The sequence below is a fragment of the Rhinatrema bivittatum genome, chromosome 5 (assembly GCF_901001135.1).
Source record: "Rhinatrema bivittatum chromosome 5, aRhiBiv1.1, whole genome shotgun sequence".
NCBI lineage: Eukaryota > Metazoa > Chordata > Amphibia > Gymnophiona > Rhinatrematidae > Rhinatrema > Rhinatrema bivittatum.
The window spans coordinates 365,479,766-365,494,255 of record NC_042619.1 but is presented as its reverse complement, the minus strand read 5'-3'; the positions used below and the strand labels follow the sequence as shown (position 1 = coordinate 365,494,255).

Sequence of the window (14,490 nt, the reverse complement as noted above, 5' to 3'; positions counted from 1 at the left end):
CTCACCACAGATGCCAGCCTGAGTGGATGGGGAGCACACTGCGAAGAACTCACCGCACAAGGGCGGTGGAGCAGGGAAGAGTCGGGGTGGAACATCAACCGACTAGAGGGTCTCTTCCTCAGCTCCATCAAGGTTCAGGTGGCTGCGCTGTCTTGCTATGGTCCCAGGTGGGATGGCAAGGCCATTGCCACGCATCCAGATGTTTCTCGCTTCCTGAAAGGCGTCAAGCACATTCGTCCGCCACTGAAGTGGCCAGTGCCTTTGTGGAACCTCAACATAGTTTTGGATTTCCTCGCGGGATCCACCTTCAGACCCCTTCGGGGCCTGTCTCTCCGTTCTCTCACTTTGAAGATGGTGTTCTTGCTGGCTGTATGTTCAGCACGCTGCATCTCGGAGCTACAAGCACTGTCTTGCTGTGATCCTTTTCTCAGAATCACTCCTGAGGCTATCCATCTTCGCACGGTTCCATCCTTCTTGCCTAAGGTAGTCTCACAATTTCACCTCAACCAGACCATATCCTTGCCAACTACAGCAGGTCTGAAGAAATCCGAAGAAGGGCGTTTGCTACGCCATCTCGACATTGGCAGATTGCTGCCCAGATATCTGGAAATGACAGAAACAGTACGAAAGACTGACCATCTGTTCGTCCTGCACAGCGGGAAGAAACAAGGAGAAGCGGCCTCTCGGCCACCATCGCCCGCTGGATTAAAGAAGTCATCAGAGCGGCCTACGTAGAGGCCGGGAAGTCACCGCCTCTACAAGTCAAGGCTCATTCTACCAGAGCCCAAGCAGCATCTTGGGCAGAGTCTAGGATGCTGTCACCTGCAGAAATATGTAAAGCGGCGACATGGTCCTCCCTCCATACCTTCTCCAGGTTTTACCGACTGGATGTCCAGGCCAGGGAGGATACAGCATTTGCGAGGGTGGTCTTACACGGTCCTCAGGCAGCCTCCCGCCCAGTCCGGGAGTAAAGCTTTTGTACATCCCACTTGTTCTGAGTCCATCTGGCTACACGACAGGAAATGTGGAGATTACTTACCTGATAATCTAGTTTTCCTTAGTGTAGACAGATGGACTCAGCATCCCGCCCAGCTACCTGTAGTCATTGGTTTCACCAATTCAAGGTAAGCCTTATCACTTCTTACATGAGTGTGTCCACTCTGCCAGGTGTCGACGCCTTCTGGTTGGGAATGCTGGCGGTCTCCAGCTACTATCAATCGGTCAGGGGAATCCTGTTTTCACTATTTTTCTTTGATCGTCAGTACACATATATCCATAACAGCTTTTGCAAGGAAAATTACTGAAGAGCTTCACTTCCTGTGGGGGTATATGTACCCGTGCTGTCGTCAGATCAGTCTCCAACTGCTAGCACGAGCACACTATACCCACTTGTTCTGAGTCCATCTGTCTACACTAAGGAAAACGAGATTATCAGGTAAGTAATCTCCACATTTAAATTCATGGACATTGTTTCGGGGTGGGGGGCATCAGTGAAACACTTGTTTCAAATAAATGCATATCCCTAGCATGTATGGTAACTGATCAGTATTAGGTTAATTTAAATTCAAGTAAGGGCAAAATAATTAGCAATCAAAAAGTACAAAGGATATCAAAAAGAAAACCACAGGAAAGAATATCCAGTAAAGCTGAGAGAGGCAAGAAGTTGGGATGACAAAAGCGAGAGTAGAAGGAATAGCTGAAGAGAGAAAGCAAGGTGATAGGTATATTGGTTGAAAGGAGAAGGGACAGAGATGGAATTGTAAGAGGAAAATGTGAGGAGCTGGCTAGGGTAAAAGAGAAATACTAATCAAATACTTCGGTTGGGTGTTCACAAAAGAAGGGAATAAAGATGCTGTAAAGGGTTCATATTAGGAGAGGGGTAGATACCACACCATTTACAGAGACGAGTGCTTCTCTGGTGCTTGCAGAACTGAGGGTGGATAAATCCATGGGGTCCAGATGAAATGCATCTTGGAATAAGGCAGCTTAGAGAGGTTCTGGTGGTTTTGTTGAAGGATCTGTTTAATAGATCTTTGGAAATGAGTGGTCTTCTGGGACTGGATGTGATCCCTCTTCATAAAAGTGATGAGGGAGCTTGGAAACTACAGGCTAGTTAGTCTCACCTCAGTGTTGGGAAAATTCATGGAGATTTAGCTGAATAAAAACACTGAAATATCTACAACCCAGTGTGTTGCAGGATCTGAGTCTTGTTTTACCAGGTGGAGATAGTGTCAAATGTTATTTTTTGATTGGACGAGTTGAGAGTTTAAGGGCATGCACTGTATGAGCTGTATATGGATTTCATCAAAGCTTTTGATACTGTCCCACATAAGCTTATTAATAAACTGATTTGCCTGCATGTGGGTCCTAAGATGGTGGACTGGATTAGAAACTGGTTGAATGGACTTCCGGTGATGACGTGAAGGAGACGGAAGTGTAGGGGAAAGGCTTTGCGGCCCTGCTCCTGCGAATCTACAAATTTTATCGTTTCCACTGCTCGTTTTTCAGCCCCTACCTGGAGCCGACTGCCGGAGGTGCCGCTGCACCCCACTGCGGAGAGAAGTCGTTTGGGAGATGAGAAGGACAGGCGCTCGCTGCAAATTGGAGCGCCGACCTCATCACCCGCGTGCAGCCAAAATTGCCCCGGCCGGGGAACCCGTGAAAGCTTCCGTCGAGGAAGAGACCCTGCAAAAAATCTCCCAGCGGGTAACGGAGGCGATGGAGGACATTAAATCAGCGGTAGAAGGCCATGCCAAACGGTTAGACACTGCTGTGGGTCTCATATCTGACCTGGGGGACCGCTTAGCGACTTCCGAACGCCATGTGGTGGACTTCCAGGGCCGGCAATGCGAGTTGCTGGCCAAGATGGAAGAACAGGAGGATAGGGGCCGGCAAAACAACTTAAAAATTATTGGCCTCCCCAAAGAGGTGAAGGATGGCAAGTTGAAGGAACTGGTAGAGCAGTGGCTCCCACAGCAGGTGGATCTAACCCTGATTGGTGAGCGCCTCCAATGCGAGCGGGCGCACCGCGTGGGTCCTGTTCGGGATTGCCCGGGATGGCCGAGACCGGTGATGGCTCAGATTCTCAATTGGGGCCACAAAACGCAATTGCTGCGGGCATACCGACAGAAAGGGGAGGTGGAATATAAAAGCCACCAGCTATTGCTGTTCCTCGACTTCTCGGCCAGCACTGCGGCGCACAGAAAACGATGGCCCCCGCTTGCACAGCGCTCCATAAGCGGGGCATCCGTTTTGCCTTGTTATACCCGTTAAAACTACGGGTTCAACATGACAACAAGACTATTTTCTTCTCCTCTGAGGAGGCAGATGGGTTCCTGGCAGCCCTTCCCCGGGTGGACATGGAGTGAGGGGCGGCATGCTTCTGAGAAGTGGATCCAGGTTCCTAAATCTATTGGTTTCTTCAATTTCTGCATTCGACGGTTCATTGCAGGGAGTGTTCCAGTCTAGTCTTGTTGACCAGTGTGGCCTGCCCCGCATGTGTACGGGTTGGAGAGGCCGTCGCCACATCTCATTCTCGTGGTAGCGATCTGTTGAGTGGAGAGGCGGTGCTGCTAAGAGATGGCTGGACCTGTTTTTACTGGCTGCTTTTTGCATCCACGCACCTTTGCAAGTTTTTTGAGCTGGCCTGGAGGCTGCTGTCGATGGGAGACTATTTCTCTTTTTCTTTTTACTTTTAGACCCTGCCAACTTCCTCAATATCTGTTACTGGTCTAATGATGCTGTTTTGGGCTTATTTGCCTTGTTTTATTGAGCCCATGACTCTGGACCATGCAGCAGTGCAGAATGGGGAGCGGGGCCAGAGGAGGGGGGACCCTGGTTAATAATGGTTGGGATAGGGTTCACCCTGAGCCTCTTGGAGCAGGGGGGGGGGGTGTAACTGATGGGGATACGGTGTGTGTGGCTGGTTGGTGTGCTTGTGGGTGTGTATGCTAGTGGGGGGGAGGGAGGGCTATTTTGGGTTGGAGTCCAGAGGCTTGGGTGCAGCGTGTAGGATATTGTCTGTGTTTTTCTCCTTAGGGCCTAGGCTGGGAGGCCTTGGGGGTACTGTAACATATGTAATGTGGGGCCTTAGCAGGCTTCAATTAGCAATTCTATTGTTCCTTGCATTTCATGGCGCAGGTTAAGATTGTTACAATGAACATGGATGGCATCCACTCTCCGATCAAGTGGACTAAATTAAGCGCTCTGTTTAAGCTTATGAAAACACAAGTGGCGTTCCTACAGGAAACTCACCTAGGGGACGGGGAACACGGTAAGCTCCAGAGAGATTGGGTGGGTCAATGCTACTATTCCTCCTATAACCGGCGACAACTGGGGTTGCCATCCTCGTTCATAAAAATTTACCGTTTCAGCTTGCACGTACCTGTCAGGATGAGGAGGGCCAGTATGTTATAGTGGCGGGCACAGTGTACCAAAAAAAGATTATTTTTTTGTAATGTCTATGCCCCTAATTTGTACTCCCATGGGTTTTTTGTTTCCTTGATAAATGTACTGGTTGACTTTTCAGATTACAGTTTGGTGCTGGGTGGCGACTTTAACATAGCTGTTATTATTTTTATTATTATTATTATTTCCATAATACATAAAACCATTCATCAACACTCCCCACTCGACTTACAAGTCCCTTTCCAAAAGTATAACTCCTCCAGACCAACCAGAGACGCACTCAGAGGATCCCTCCAAGTACCCCCAGCCAAAACTACTAAACACATCACTCTAAGAGATCGGGCCTTCTCAACAGCCGGCCCCCTTTTATGGAACTCCATCCCACCAGACCTCAGACAAGAACCCAGCCTCCCAATCTTCAGGAAAAGACTTAAGACCTGGCTGTTCAAAAAAGCATTCCCGGACACTGATTAACCCCTGCAGCCTGTTGAACTACCTCCCATTGTAAAAATGTTAATTTAATGTAAATATCTCTATCTAATGTTATCCTCTCCCTTTCTTCTCTACTCCCAGTTCTAGTACCTTGTTATTTGTAACTGCTTCCTCCTCACTAATAGGTTACTCATTTGTTCTTTGTACACCCCTGTTCTATGTAAACCGGCATGATGTGATTGTATCATGAATGCCGGTATATAAAAAATTTTAAATAAATAAATAGCTGCGGATAAGTGCCTAGATAACACCCCTCCTAAGCTTCCCTCTAGGGCTGATAGTACAGAGGGAATTAATCTGAGTCATTAATTTGATCAATACCTGGTGGATACTTCATCCACAAGACCGGGATTTTACCTATTTTTCCCATTCCCTTCATACGTACTCTAGGCTGGATTATTTGTTGGTCTCGGATCACTGCTTCCCTAAGGTAAAAGCTGCTAATATTGGGACCATTTCATGCCCCTGTCATGATGGTCCTTCAGTGGGGTCTGTGGGCCCGCCCCCCATTCTCATGGTGTATGCGGCTGGACCTTTATTTGGATAAGGAGTTCCATAGATATTTACAGGCCTGCTGGAGGGAGTATGTTGATCACAATGTCACTTCAGAGGTTTCCCCTACGACAGTATGGGATGCTGGGAAGGCGGTCATGCGGGGGGCTGTGATCGCTTACGTAGCCAAGAGAACCCAGTAATGTAACGCAGAAATCCTAAGACTTACTGCGGTTCTTAAGGCCGCACAGAGTACACACATGAGGGACCTCTCGGCTGAAGCAAAAGCCCACGTAGACCGGGCTCAGGAAGCGTTTAATAGTCTCTTACACCAGCGAGCCTCGAAATCCCTTAGATACTATCAATATCAACTCTATAAATATGATAACCGGGCTAGCAGGCTTATGTCTCACCTGGTCCAGCCTCGAGGCCACCAGGCGTCCGTGGTGGGCATTCGGGATAGGCATCGGACACACCAGACATCACCAGACGCGATTGCGGCCCGTTTCCTAGAGTATTTACACGTCTCTGTATGATACAAAGCTTATGAATAGGGAGACGGCGGATAGGCTGTTTAGCGGGCTCCCATGGCCCCGCCTCACCCCAGACCAGCTGACTCAAGTGAGTCGCCCCATCATTATCCAGGAAATTTATGCAGTAATTCAGACACTGAAGCTGGATAAAGTGGCTGGACAGGATGGGTTCAGACCGGAATTTTATAAAATTCTGCGCTTTGTCATTTTGACCCCCCCCCCCCCCCTACAGTATTATTATGTGAACCTGCTACGCACTAATACCCTGCCAGCAGCCTCCAATCAATCTGTTATTGTTCTTTCCAAACCTGACAAGGATCTTCTGGAGGTAGGGTCCTATCGCCCCATATCATTACTAAATGTAGGTATCAAAATCCTTCTTTGCCTTGCCTGGACGGATAGTAGCTAGCTGCCAGACTAGCTACTATCCTTCCAGGTATAATTCATGTGGACCAAACTGGGTTTGTGGCTGGCCGCCAAGGGGTGCGGAATGTCAGACGTTTGCCCTGTTGGTTGACGGCGAGGGATATTTGGCGCTTGCGTCCAGCATACAACAATTTTTATGGCAGGGGAAACATGCGCGACTTGCCTATACGGCAATGAAGCACTCTCGGGAGCATGGGGGGCTTAATATGCCAGACTTCCGGCTTTATAATGTAGCCTGCCAACTCCGGTTTGTAGGAGAATGGCTTACGGGGTCTTATCACTATTGTGATGTGAGGATGCTGGACCGCATGTCAACCCCTGGCTCCCCTCTGAATCTTATTCAACTGCGAGTGGAACAGCGCCGCACTGCGAGCTATCCCAGAGTGCTGCTCTACCCCTGTGTACGAGCCTGGTGATGGCTGCGCAGGAGTTTGGTCCCTGCTAATCCCCTTTATGAATAACATAGAATTTCTGCTGGGCCGAGACAGTAGCCTGGTGTTTCACTTTTGGGGGTGCTGTTTGCCTTTCACCTGTACGATCCTGAGTCTTGAATATTGCTGGACTTTGCTACATTGGCAAGAACTTTTCAATTGCCGCCCAAACAATTCTACGCCTTTCTCCAAGCTTGACATTACTTGCATTCCTTCGCTTGGACACCTACTGCACTGAAGGCTGAGGTAACGTTCGCAAATGCCGTTTTTGATACCGCCTGCCTGACAAATACCATAACGGGTTGGAAGAAGTTGGGACAGAGGCTCTGTACCACTGATCCTGCGGCCCGCCTGGCTACCCGGTGGTCTACACTGTTGGCTTCTCCTGTTACAGGGAGGCAGATGACAACTTGTTTTAAGGACTTCTACCAACTACTGCCTGATCTTGCCCTCTGGGAAGTACAATTTAAAATTCTGCACTACCTTTATTATGACTATGTTCGCCGGTTTAAAATGCGGCTGGTTACTTCACCCTCTTGTATTAAATGTGGTACTGCGGATAGCACACTGCTCCACTGACTTGTTGACTGTCTGTTACTCCTGACCTTTTGGCGGGCGGTTCTGGCAGTGGTGGGGGCCTGTACTGGAGCTTCCCTTAATGCTGACTGTCGAATGTTGCTAACTAGTGTCTCGCCCAGACTTTTGCCTGGTAGCCGCTCGAAGGCTAAATTTGAGCGTGTGGCTGTCATGTTGGCCTGTCGAACTATCCTGGCTGTCTGGACGGAGTTGTTGACAATTCCCTCGGTCGACGCCTGGTTTGGCAGGATGGCTTCCATAGCACAATTGGAAAGATTGGATTTTTTGGCTGGCAAGAGACAACCGGACAAGGACTACTGTACCTCCTGGGCTACTTGCTTCAATGCCTTCCCTAAGGCTCTTCAAGATGGACTGCGCCTTAATGACTATATGCTGCACTGGTCCTCCAAAGGGGGAGGGGGGGAGGTTAGGGTGTGAATGATGGTTGAATATGATGCGCTTGTGGTGTTCTGGGGGCGGACGGGGGTTTTGGTGGTAAATGGAAAATCAGGGTTTGGCGGCAATATGAGACCTGTTTCTTGTTTTCTTACTATGGTTGTAAAGGTTCAACAGTGTATTCTGTGACCCAGGTTGAGGGTTTGACATTTCTGTATTCCGTTCTCCCTGTTAATAAAAAGTATTTTGACAAAAAAAAAAATGAAACTGGTTGAATGATAGATGAGAGTAGTAGTAAATGGAATCCACTCTGAGGAAAAAATGATGCATGGTGGCAAGCCTTAGAGATTGGTCTTGGGAAGAGCTCTGTTCAAGCTCTTTGTGAGATATTGCAGAGGAATTAGAAGGCAAAGTGTGCTGCCTTGTGGATGGCACTAAAAGGTGCAATAGAGTACACGGCTTCAAAAGAGTAGACAGTATGAGAAATGATTTTAAGAAGCTTGGCATGGTTGAATGTTTGGCAGTTAAGAATCCATGCATTATCATGCACTTGGGGTATAAAAATCTGAGGGAATGGTATGTGATGGGGGGTGAGGAGCTGAAGTTCATAGATCAAGAGAGAGAGACCTTGGTCTGTTAGTATTTGATGACCTCAAGGTAATAAAACAGTATGATAAAGCAATAGACAGAGCCAGAAGAATGTTGTAGTGCATATGGAGAGGAGTAATCAGCAGAAAAAGATCATTCCTCTTAGTGAGACTTCACTTAGAGTACTGAGTTTAGTTCTGGAAACCATATCTCAGAAAGGATAAAAATAAGCTAGGGATGGTCAAGAGAAAAGGCAAAGTGGTGTGAAGTTTTTTTATCACAAGTCATATGAGATGAGAGGAATCCATAATATATTGGACTTGGTAGTGTGTCCGTCAGTGTTCGCGCATGTTCCCCAGCCCGCCTATAGATGGCGCAGGCAGCTCCCTGGCCGCCTTGGAGGCTCAAACATGCCATACAGCGGCTATGTCACAACATCAGCTACAAGAGATACTCCTGGGGGAACTCAGTGGTACTGCGAAATACAGATTTTGCACAGAATTCCTCCTTCCCACAGATTTCTTCCCTCGCCGGAAGACTATTCAAAACCAGAAGGACAGCTGCCATCATGGGACAGGCAGAAAATAGAGGAGACCCTGGTATGCCGCGAACGGAGCGCTTCTCGCGGCACATGTTCTGATCGCGGCATGCCGGGGTCTCCGCTGCTATTTTCTGTTCAAGGCAAAAATGGAAGGCTCCCGTATGCCGCGAACAGCGCAGGTCCCACGGCATGCCGGTGAGAGAGAATGTGTCGTGGAGGGTGAGAGAGAGCATGGGGGGGGGGGGGGGGGGGAGATGCCGGTGGGAGAGAATGTGTGTGTGAGAGAGGAGAAGGGGGTGTGGGGGAGAGCAAGAGACAGCTTGGTAAATAAACTTTGCCAGCCCTGGCTTTAGCAAATGTGCCTCCACGTCCCTTGCCCTGGGTGAAAACAATTTAGTTATTCCTTTTCAGCTAATGCTTCCATACTAGAGCATATGTGCCAATAAAAAGGCTTGCTGCCCGGGTGTAGAACAGGTACAGTTGCTAGTCTATATATATCCTAATGGACAGGAGAGATGGGAGACATGATAGGTATTTAAACATCTGAAAGGTATTGATAATGCACAAGAAGGAAACCTTTGTCAGTGGAAGGAAAATTGTAGAACTAGGGGACACGAGGTAAAGGGAAAGAATTGGGAATAACATCAGGAAATAGTTTTTCATGAAAAGGTTAGTGGAGCCTGAAATACTCTCCTGAAGGAAGTGGTGGAGACAAAAATGGTAACAGAATTTTAAAAAGCATGTGATAAATGAAATCCCTGGTGGGAAGATGGCAATGAAGTACTAGAATAATTAGCATGGAGAGACAGTTAAGCCCAGAACAGCAATGGTATAACTACACTGCATGTCCAAGAAGAGTATTGGGGTGACCTGAATAGGAGCAGTGATTAGCATCAGGACTCCAAGAAAGCATTAGTATAGGCCAACACTCTAAAAGATTTTGGACATGCTTATGGCAGATATGGAAAGAGGGATTGAGAGGTCAGAAGATATGGATAAAAATGGGGGGAGGGTGCTGTTGGTGTTGGGTTAATTTGGTAATTTATATGCACATCTATCCTAAGTGCACGAATCTCAATTGGATAGATTAAATAGGCCACTTGGTCTTTATCTGCTGTTTGCTATCATTTACTATAAATTATAAGATGGTACTAAAGATTGCTCCAATTGTAATATTCAACCCTGACTCTGCAGACAGCAACACATTTTAAACCCTCCATTTAAACTCTTGAAATTTAAATTCTTAAAGTTAAGTGCATTAAGTTGAAAATTTGTGTAACTCACTACATATGTGCACTTGAAAAACAGCACAGAGACAATTGGGCAATAAAGTATGAAATTACTTTGCATTAACCAATGAATTTCTATAAAACTTTAATGGACTTTATATTATGGTGTATTTTTTTACATGGCATTTGTCAGGAATGCTAGGATTACAAAGGTCAGCAATTAAGGGGAAAAACATTCAATAGTATTCTCTGTATTCCAAGTACTGTACTTGTTCACAAAATATCAATTCTACTTTTAAAGGAGCAGCGAAAAACTGAAGGTGACAACTAAACAAACTGCATCCTCATGTGATGACAGAGTGCAAGGAAGAAAACACTGTTTTAGATTTGTCATCATTGCAGTGAATAAAGTTAGATGCTCAGTGATATACTTTTGGTTCACCTTTGTTTACAGAGCATTAGACCTACACCTCAGAATGAAGCTGTGACAGTACACTTCAAGCCAATTACGTTGAAAGCTTCAGAAAGCAAATACACCAAAGTTGCAAGCATTAGCTTTGATGGTAAGTATCTTCTTTAAAAAAAAAAAAGTAATTTTCCCTGATAACTTTTTCTCTTTGTGCCTTCCTATCTAGCTTATATCAAAGAGCTTAGAAATAAAGGTCAACAAAAGTTGTAGCTGATGCTTTTTCCATTGGACTTTCTAAATTCATTTGTGATTAACTCTCCAGCATTATACTGCCTTCAGTGAAAAATGAGTTAAGGATGATATTTTTAATATGAGTAAATATAGGTTAGATTATTGCACCAGTGTTTTTCAAAGCAGTAAAGAACCTTAAAGTAAAGGGATGAAGGGAAGGCAATGTGTTCAGAGAGGCTTGAGAAGGATGGTGGTAAAGATTGTGTAAGAAGACTGGTAAATGAGGTGACTGACATCCATATTTAGTCCTTGTGTTTGCTTCAAAGTGATCATTGAAATTGTAAATGTGTTATGTTCCTCTGCTGTTTTCAGGTTCCCTTGAAGTACCCTAATAATGTCATTGACACATGGTATGGCCTGGAAGAAAAGTGTTCTCCCACCAGAGTGCCACTTTGTTTTTCTCTGTAATGTGTTACTTATGTTTGTGGAGGTTTATTTTTATTTTTAACTTCTGACTTGTTTTACTGATGTTGCATCTATCTTCACTTTTTTTGGATTTGGTTATGGATATATAAAATGAATGATTTTTTTATGCTAATGAACTCCCACAGTTCTCACAGGACAAGCAGGATGGTAGTCCTCACATATGGGTGACATCACAGGATGGAGCCCAATCACGGAACTTTTGTCAAAGTTTCTAGAACTTTGACTGGCACCTACTGGGCATGCCCAGCATGGCACTAAACCTGCAGCCAGCAGGGGTCCCTCTTCAGTCTTCTTTTTTCCGTGCAGCAGTAGCCACGTGGGTTAAGGAGCTCCACAGAGATTCCTGACGGGAATTTTCCTCACGGAATTACTAAAAACTTTCATACCCCACAGGGATCCCTCCTTCGAATTTTTGACTCCGCGGTACTCCGGTAAGTTTTTTACCCGGTTTCGATCGATTCCCGTCGAGTTTGGCCCTCGCGGCCTACTGGCCGTCGACCATACCACAGCTAAATTTTTCAAAGGCCATGGCGTCGGGGTTCCGTCTGTGCCCAGACTGTACTCGCACCATGTCCGTTACAGACCTGCATAAAGTCTGTGTAATGTGTCTCGGGTGCGAGCATGATGTCCTGACTTGCACCAAATGTGCCTTAATGACACCAAAAGGTCGCAAGGCCGAATGGAGAAAATGGAACTTCTCTCCCGTTCTCAGACGCCGTCTATTGCATCGACGTTGTCTGAACCGGCACAGTCCACTTCACGCCAGTATCGGCCACCGGCCAGTGACTGCCCGGCATCGATGACTTCTCGGCCTTCGACTACCTCTACTCCCCCTCAAGACTGAGGGGATCATAGAGAAGCATAGACACCGCAAGTCTCAGACCATCGAGGAAGGAAAATCTTCGACCTCGCCATCGTCCGAGCCGCCATCAAAGAAACTCCATCCAGAAAAGGCACCAACCCTTTCTGTGATGGGTCACCGAAGCAACCTCACCCAGACAGGTATCGGAAGCCGTGACTCTGCCTTTAAGGGTGGTCCCTCCGGCTATGCCTCTGCCTCCTTCTTCCCTTCCGGAGCCGGGGCTGCTTGCTCCAGGTTTCTGTGAAGAACTGGACCAGAGGGTTCAGGAGGCCATCAATAAGGTGATGCACAGACTCCAAGTTCCTCCGACACCGAAACCGGTGCAGATTGTGGAACCATCCACCGATCCGATTCCAGCAGCACTGGCCCCGCTGCTCTCGAAGATGGAAGCACTTATAGCCGCTTTTCCACCGATGGATCCTGGGTCACCGATGGCTCCGATGCCCTCCCCGCTTACTCTGTCATCGGGAGGGGAAACACCGTTCCGCATTCTGGCATCGGGAGTTCTTCCGATGCCTCAACCATCGATGCCGAGGCGCCCATCAGCGCCACCGATCCATCCATCGATGCCTGCACCAGTGCCCTCGATGCCTTCATCGGTGCCTCCAGCACTTCCCTTGATGCCTTCGGAACCTAGACCGGGACCTTCAGGAATACCATTGTCCCGTCCTTCTCAGGCTCCTAGAGGGGCAGGTCCTGATCCCTATGATACCTGGACCGACGATTCTTCTCAAGACACCGATGACTTGCCATTGCCACCTTCTCCTATTGAAAGCAGGAAGTGTTCTCCTCCAGAGGACCTATCCTTCATAAATTTTGTGAAGGAAATTTCTGAATTGGTTCCCTTCCAATTGCAGACTGAACAAGATGACAGACATCAAATGATGGAGCTGTTACAATTCCTGGATGCTCCCAAGGAAATAACCTCCATCCCTATTCACCAGTTTCTTTTGAATCTCCTCAAAAAAGAATTGGGAACACCCTGGTTCTGTTGCTCCAGTCAACAGAAAAGCTGATACCACTTATTTGGTCTAGTCAGCCCCAGGATTCCAGAAACCTCAGCTAGATCACCAATCTGTGGTTGTAGAATCTGCCCAAAAAAGGGCAAAAAGATCAAAACCCCACTCTTCCTTTCCCCCAGGTAAGGAACAGAAATTCCTGGATGCCATTGGCCGGCGTGTCTTCCAGTGATCGATGCTTATCTCTCGGATCGCCTCCTACTAGCTGTATATGACCCAGTACAACAGGGTCTTATTCAAGCAGATACAGGACTTTGCAGAGTCCCTGCCTCAGCAATTCCAGGAACCACTTCTAACCCTAGTACCACAAGGGTTTTGAGGCAGGGAAGCATGAAATAAGATCTTATATCTTTGACACTACTTCCAGGGTATCTGCAACTGCTATTTCGGCAAGAAATGGGCCTGGCTTAAGTCTTTTGGACTTGCGCCCTGAAGTACAAAACAGATTGTCTCCCATTCAGGGCAGATCAGGTAATCTGTTTGGGGAACAGATTCAGCGGATGGTGGCGGAACTCAAGGACCATCATGAGACCCTTCGCCAGCTCTCTCTACCCTCTGAGTATTCCTCCAAACAGCCTTTCAGGAACGATACTAAAAAGTCATTCTTCCGTCCAAAGAAGTCCTATCCAGTCTAGGACTCGTTCCACGAAACCTTTCCAAAAGGCCCAGTCTCGTCAACCTTGTAAACAAAAGCTGCAAGCAGCTCCTCAGCCGGGCCCTGCTTCTAGTTTTTGACTCCTGCATAGAGAGCAGCAGCCAGTTTCCACTGCCTCAGGTACCAGTGGGAGATCGATTATGCCATTTCAACAACAGGTGGCACACAATCACCTCAGATCAGTGGGTCCTCACCATAATCTCTCCATTCCATCATAATCTCTCCATTCCATCATAAGCTCTCCATTCCACCGGACTCCCCACCTCTACAGGTGTAGAGAACATCCTACCACTCACTACTCCTGGAGCAGGAGGTTTCTCTCCTCCAGTCCAGAGCAATAGAACCAGTACCTTACTCTCAACAAGGCCTAGGATTCTATTCCCGGTACTTTCTAATCCCTAAAAAATCGGGAGGCATTCATCCAATTCTGGACCTATGTGCCCTCAACGAGTACCTCCAACGAGAAAAGTTAAAGATGGTAACCTTGGGTTCCCGCCTTCCTCTTCTGCAAAGGGGAGACTGGCTCTGTTTTCTCGATCTCCAAGATGAGTACACACACATTGCGATAAATCCATCTCATCGCAGGTTCCAGAGATTTCTAGTAGGCCCCAAGCACTATCAATACAGAGTGCTCCCATTCGGCCTTGCATCTGTACCACGAGTCTTCACCAAGTGCCTCGTAGTGGTAGCAGCCTTCCTCGGGACTCAAGGTGTTCA

At 47.3% G+C, this 14,490-nt stretch overlaps 1 protein-coding gene across 1 annotated transcript in view; it reads left to right on the top strand.

Moving 5' to 3' along the window:
• TMEM131 (transmembrane protein 131) overlaps positions 1 to 14,490 on the top strand; it is a 334,866-nt gene that overhangs the window by 53,922 nt on the left and 266,454 nt on the right. Inside the window, exon 9 of the mRNA XM_029603311.1 lies at positions 10,566 to 10,674. Coding sequence (XP_029459171.1) covers positions 10,566 to 10,674 — 109 coding nt within the window. The remainder of the gene's footprint in view (positions 1 to 10,565; positions 10,675 to 14,490) is intronic.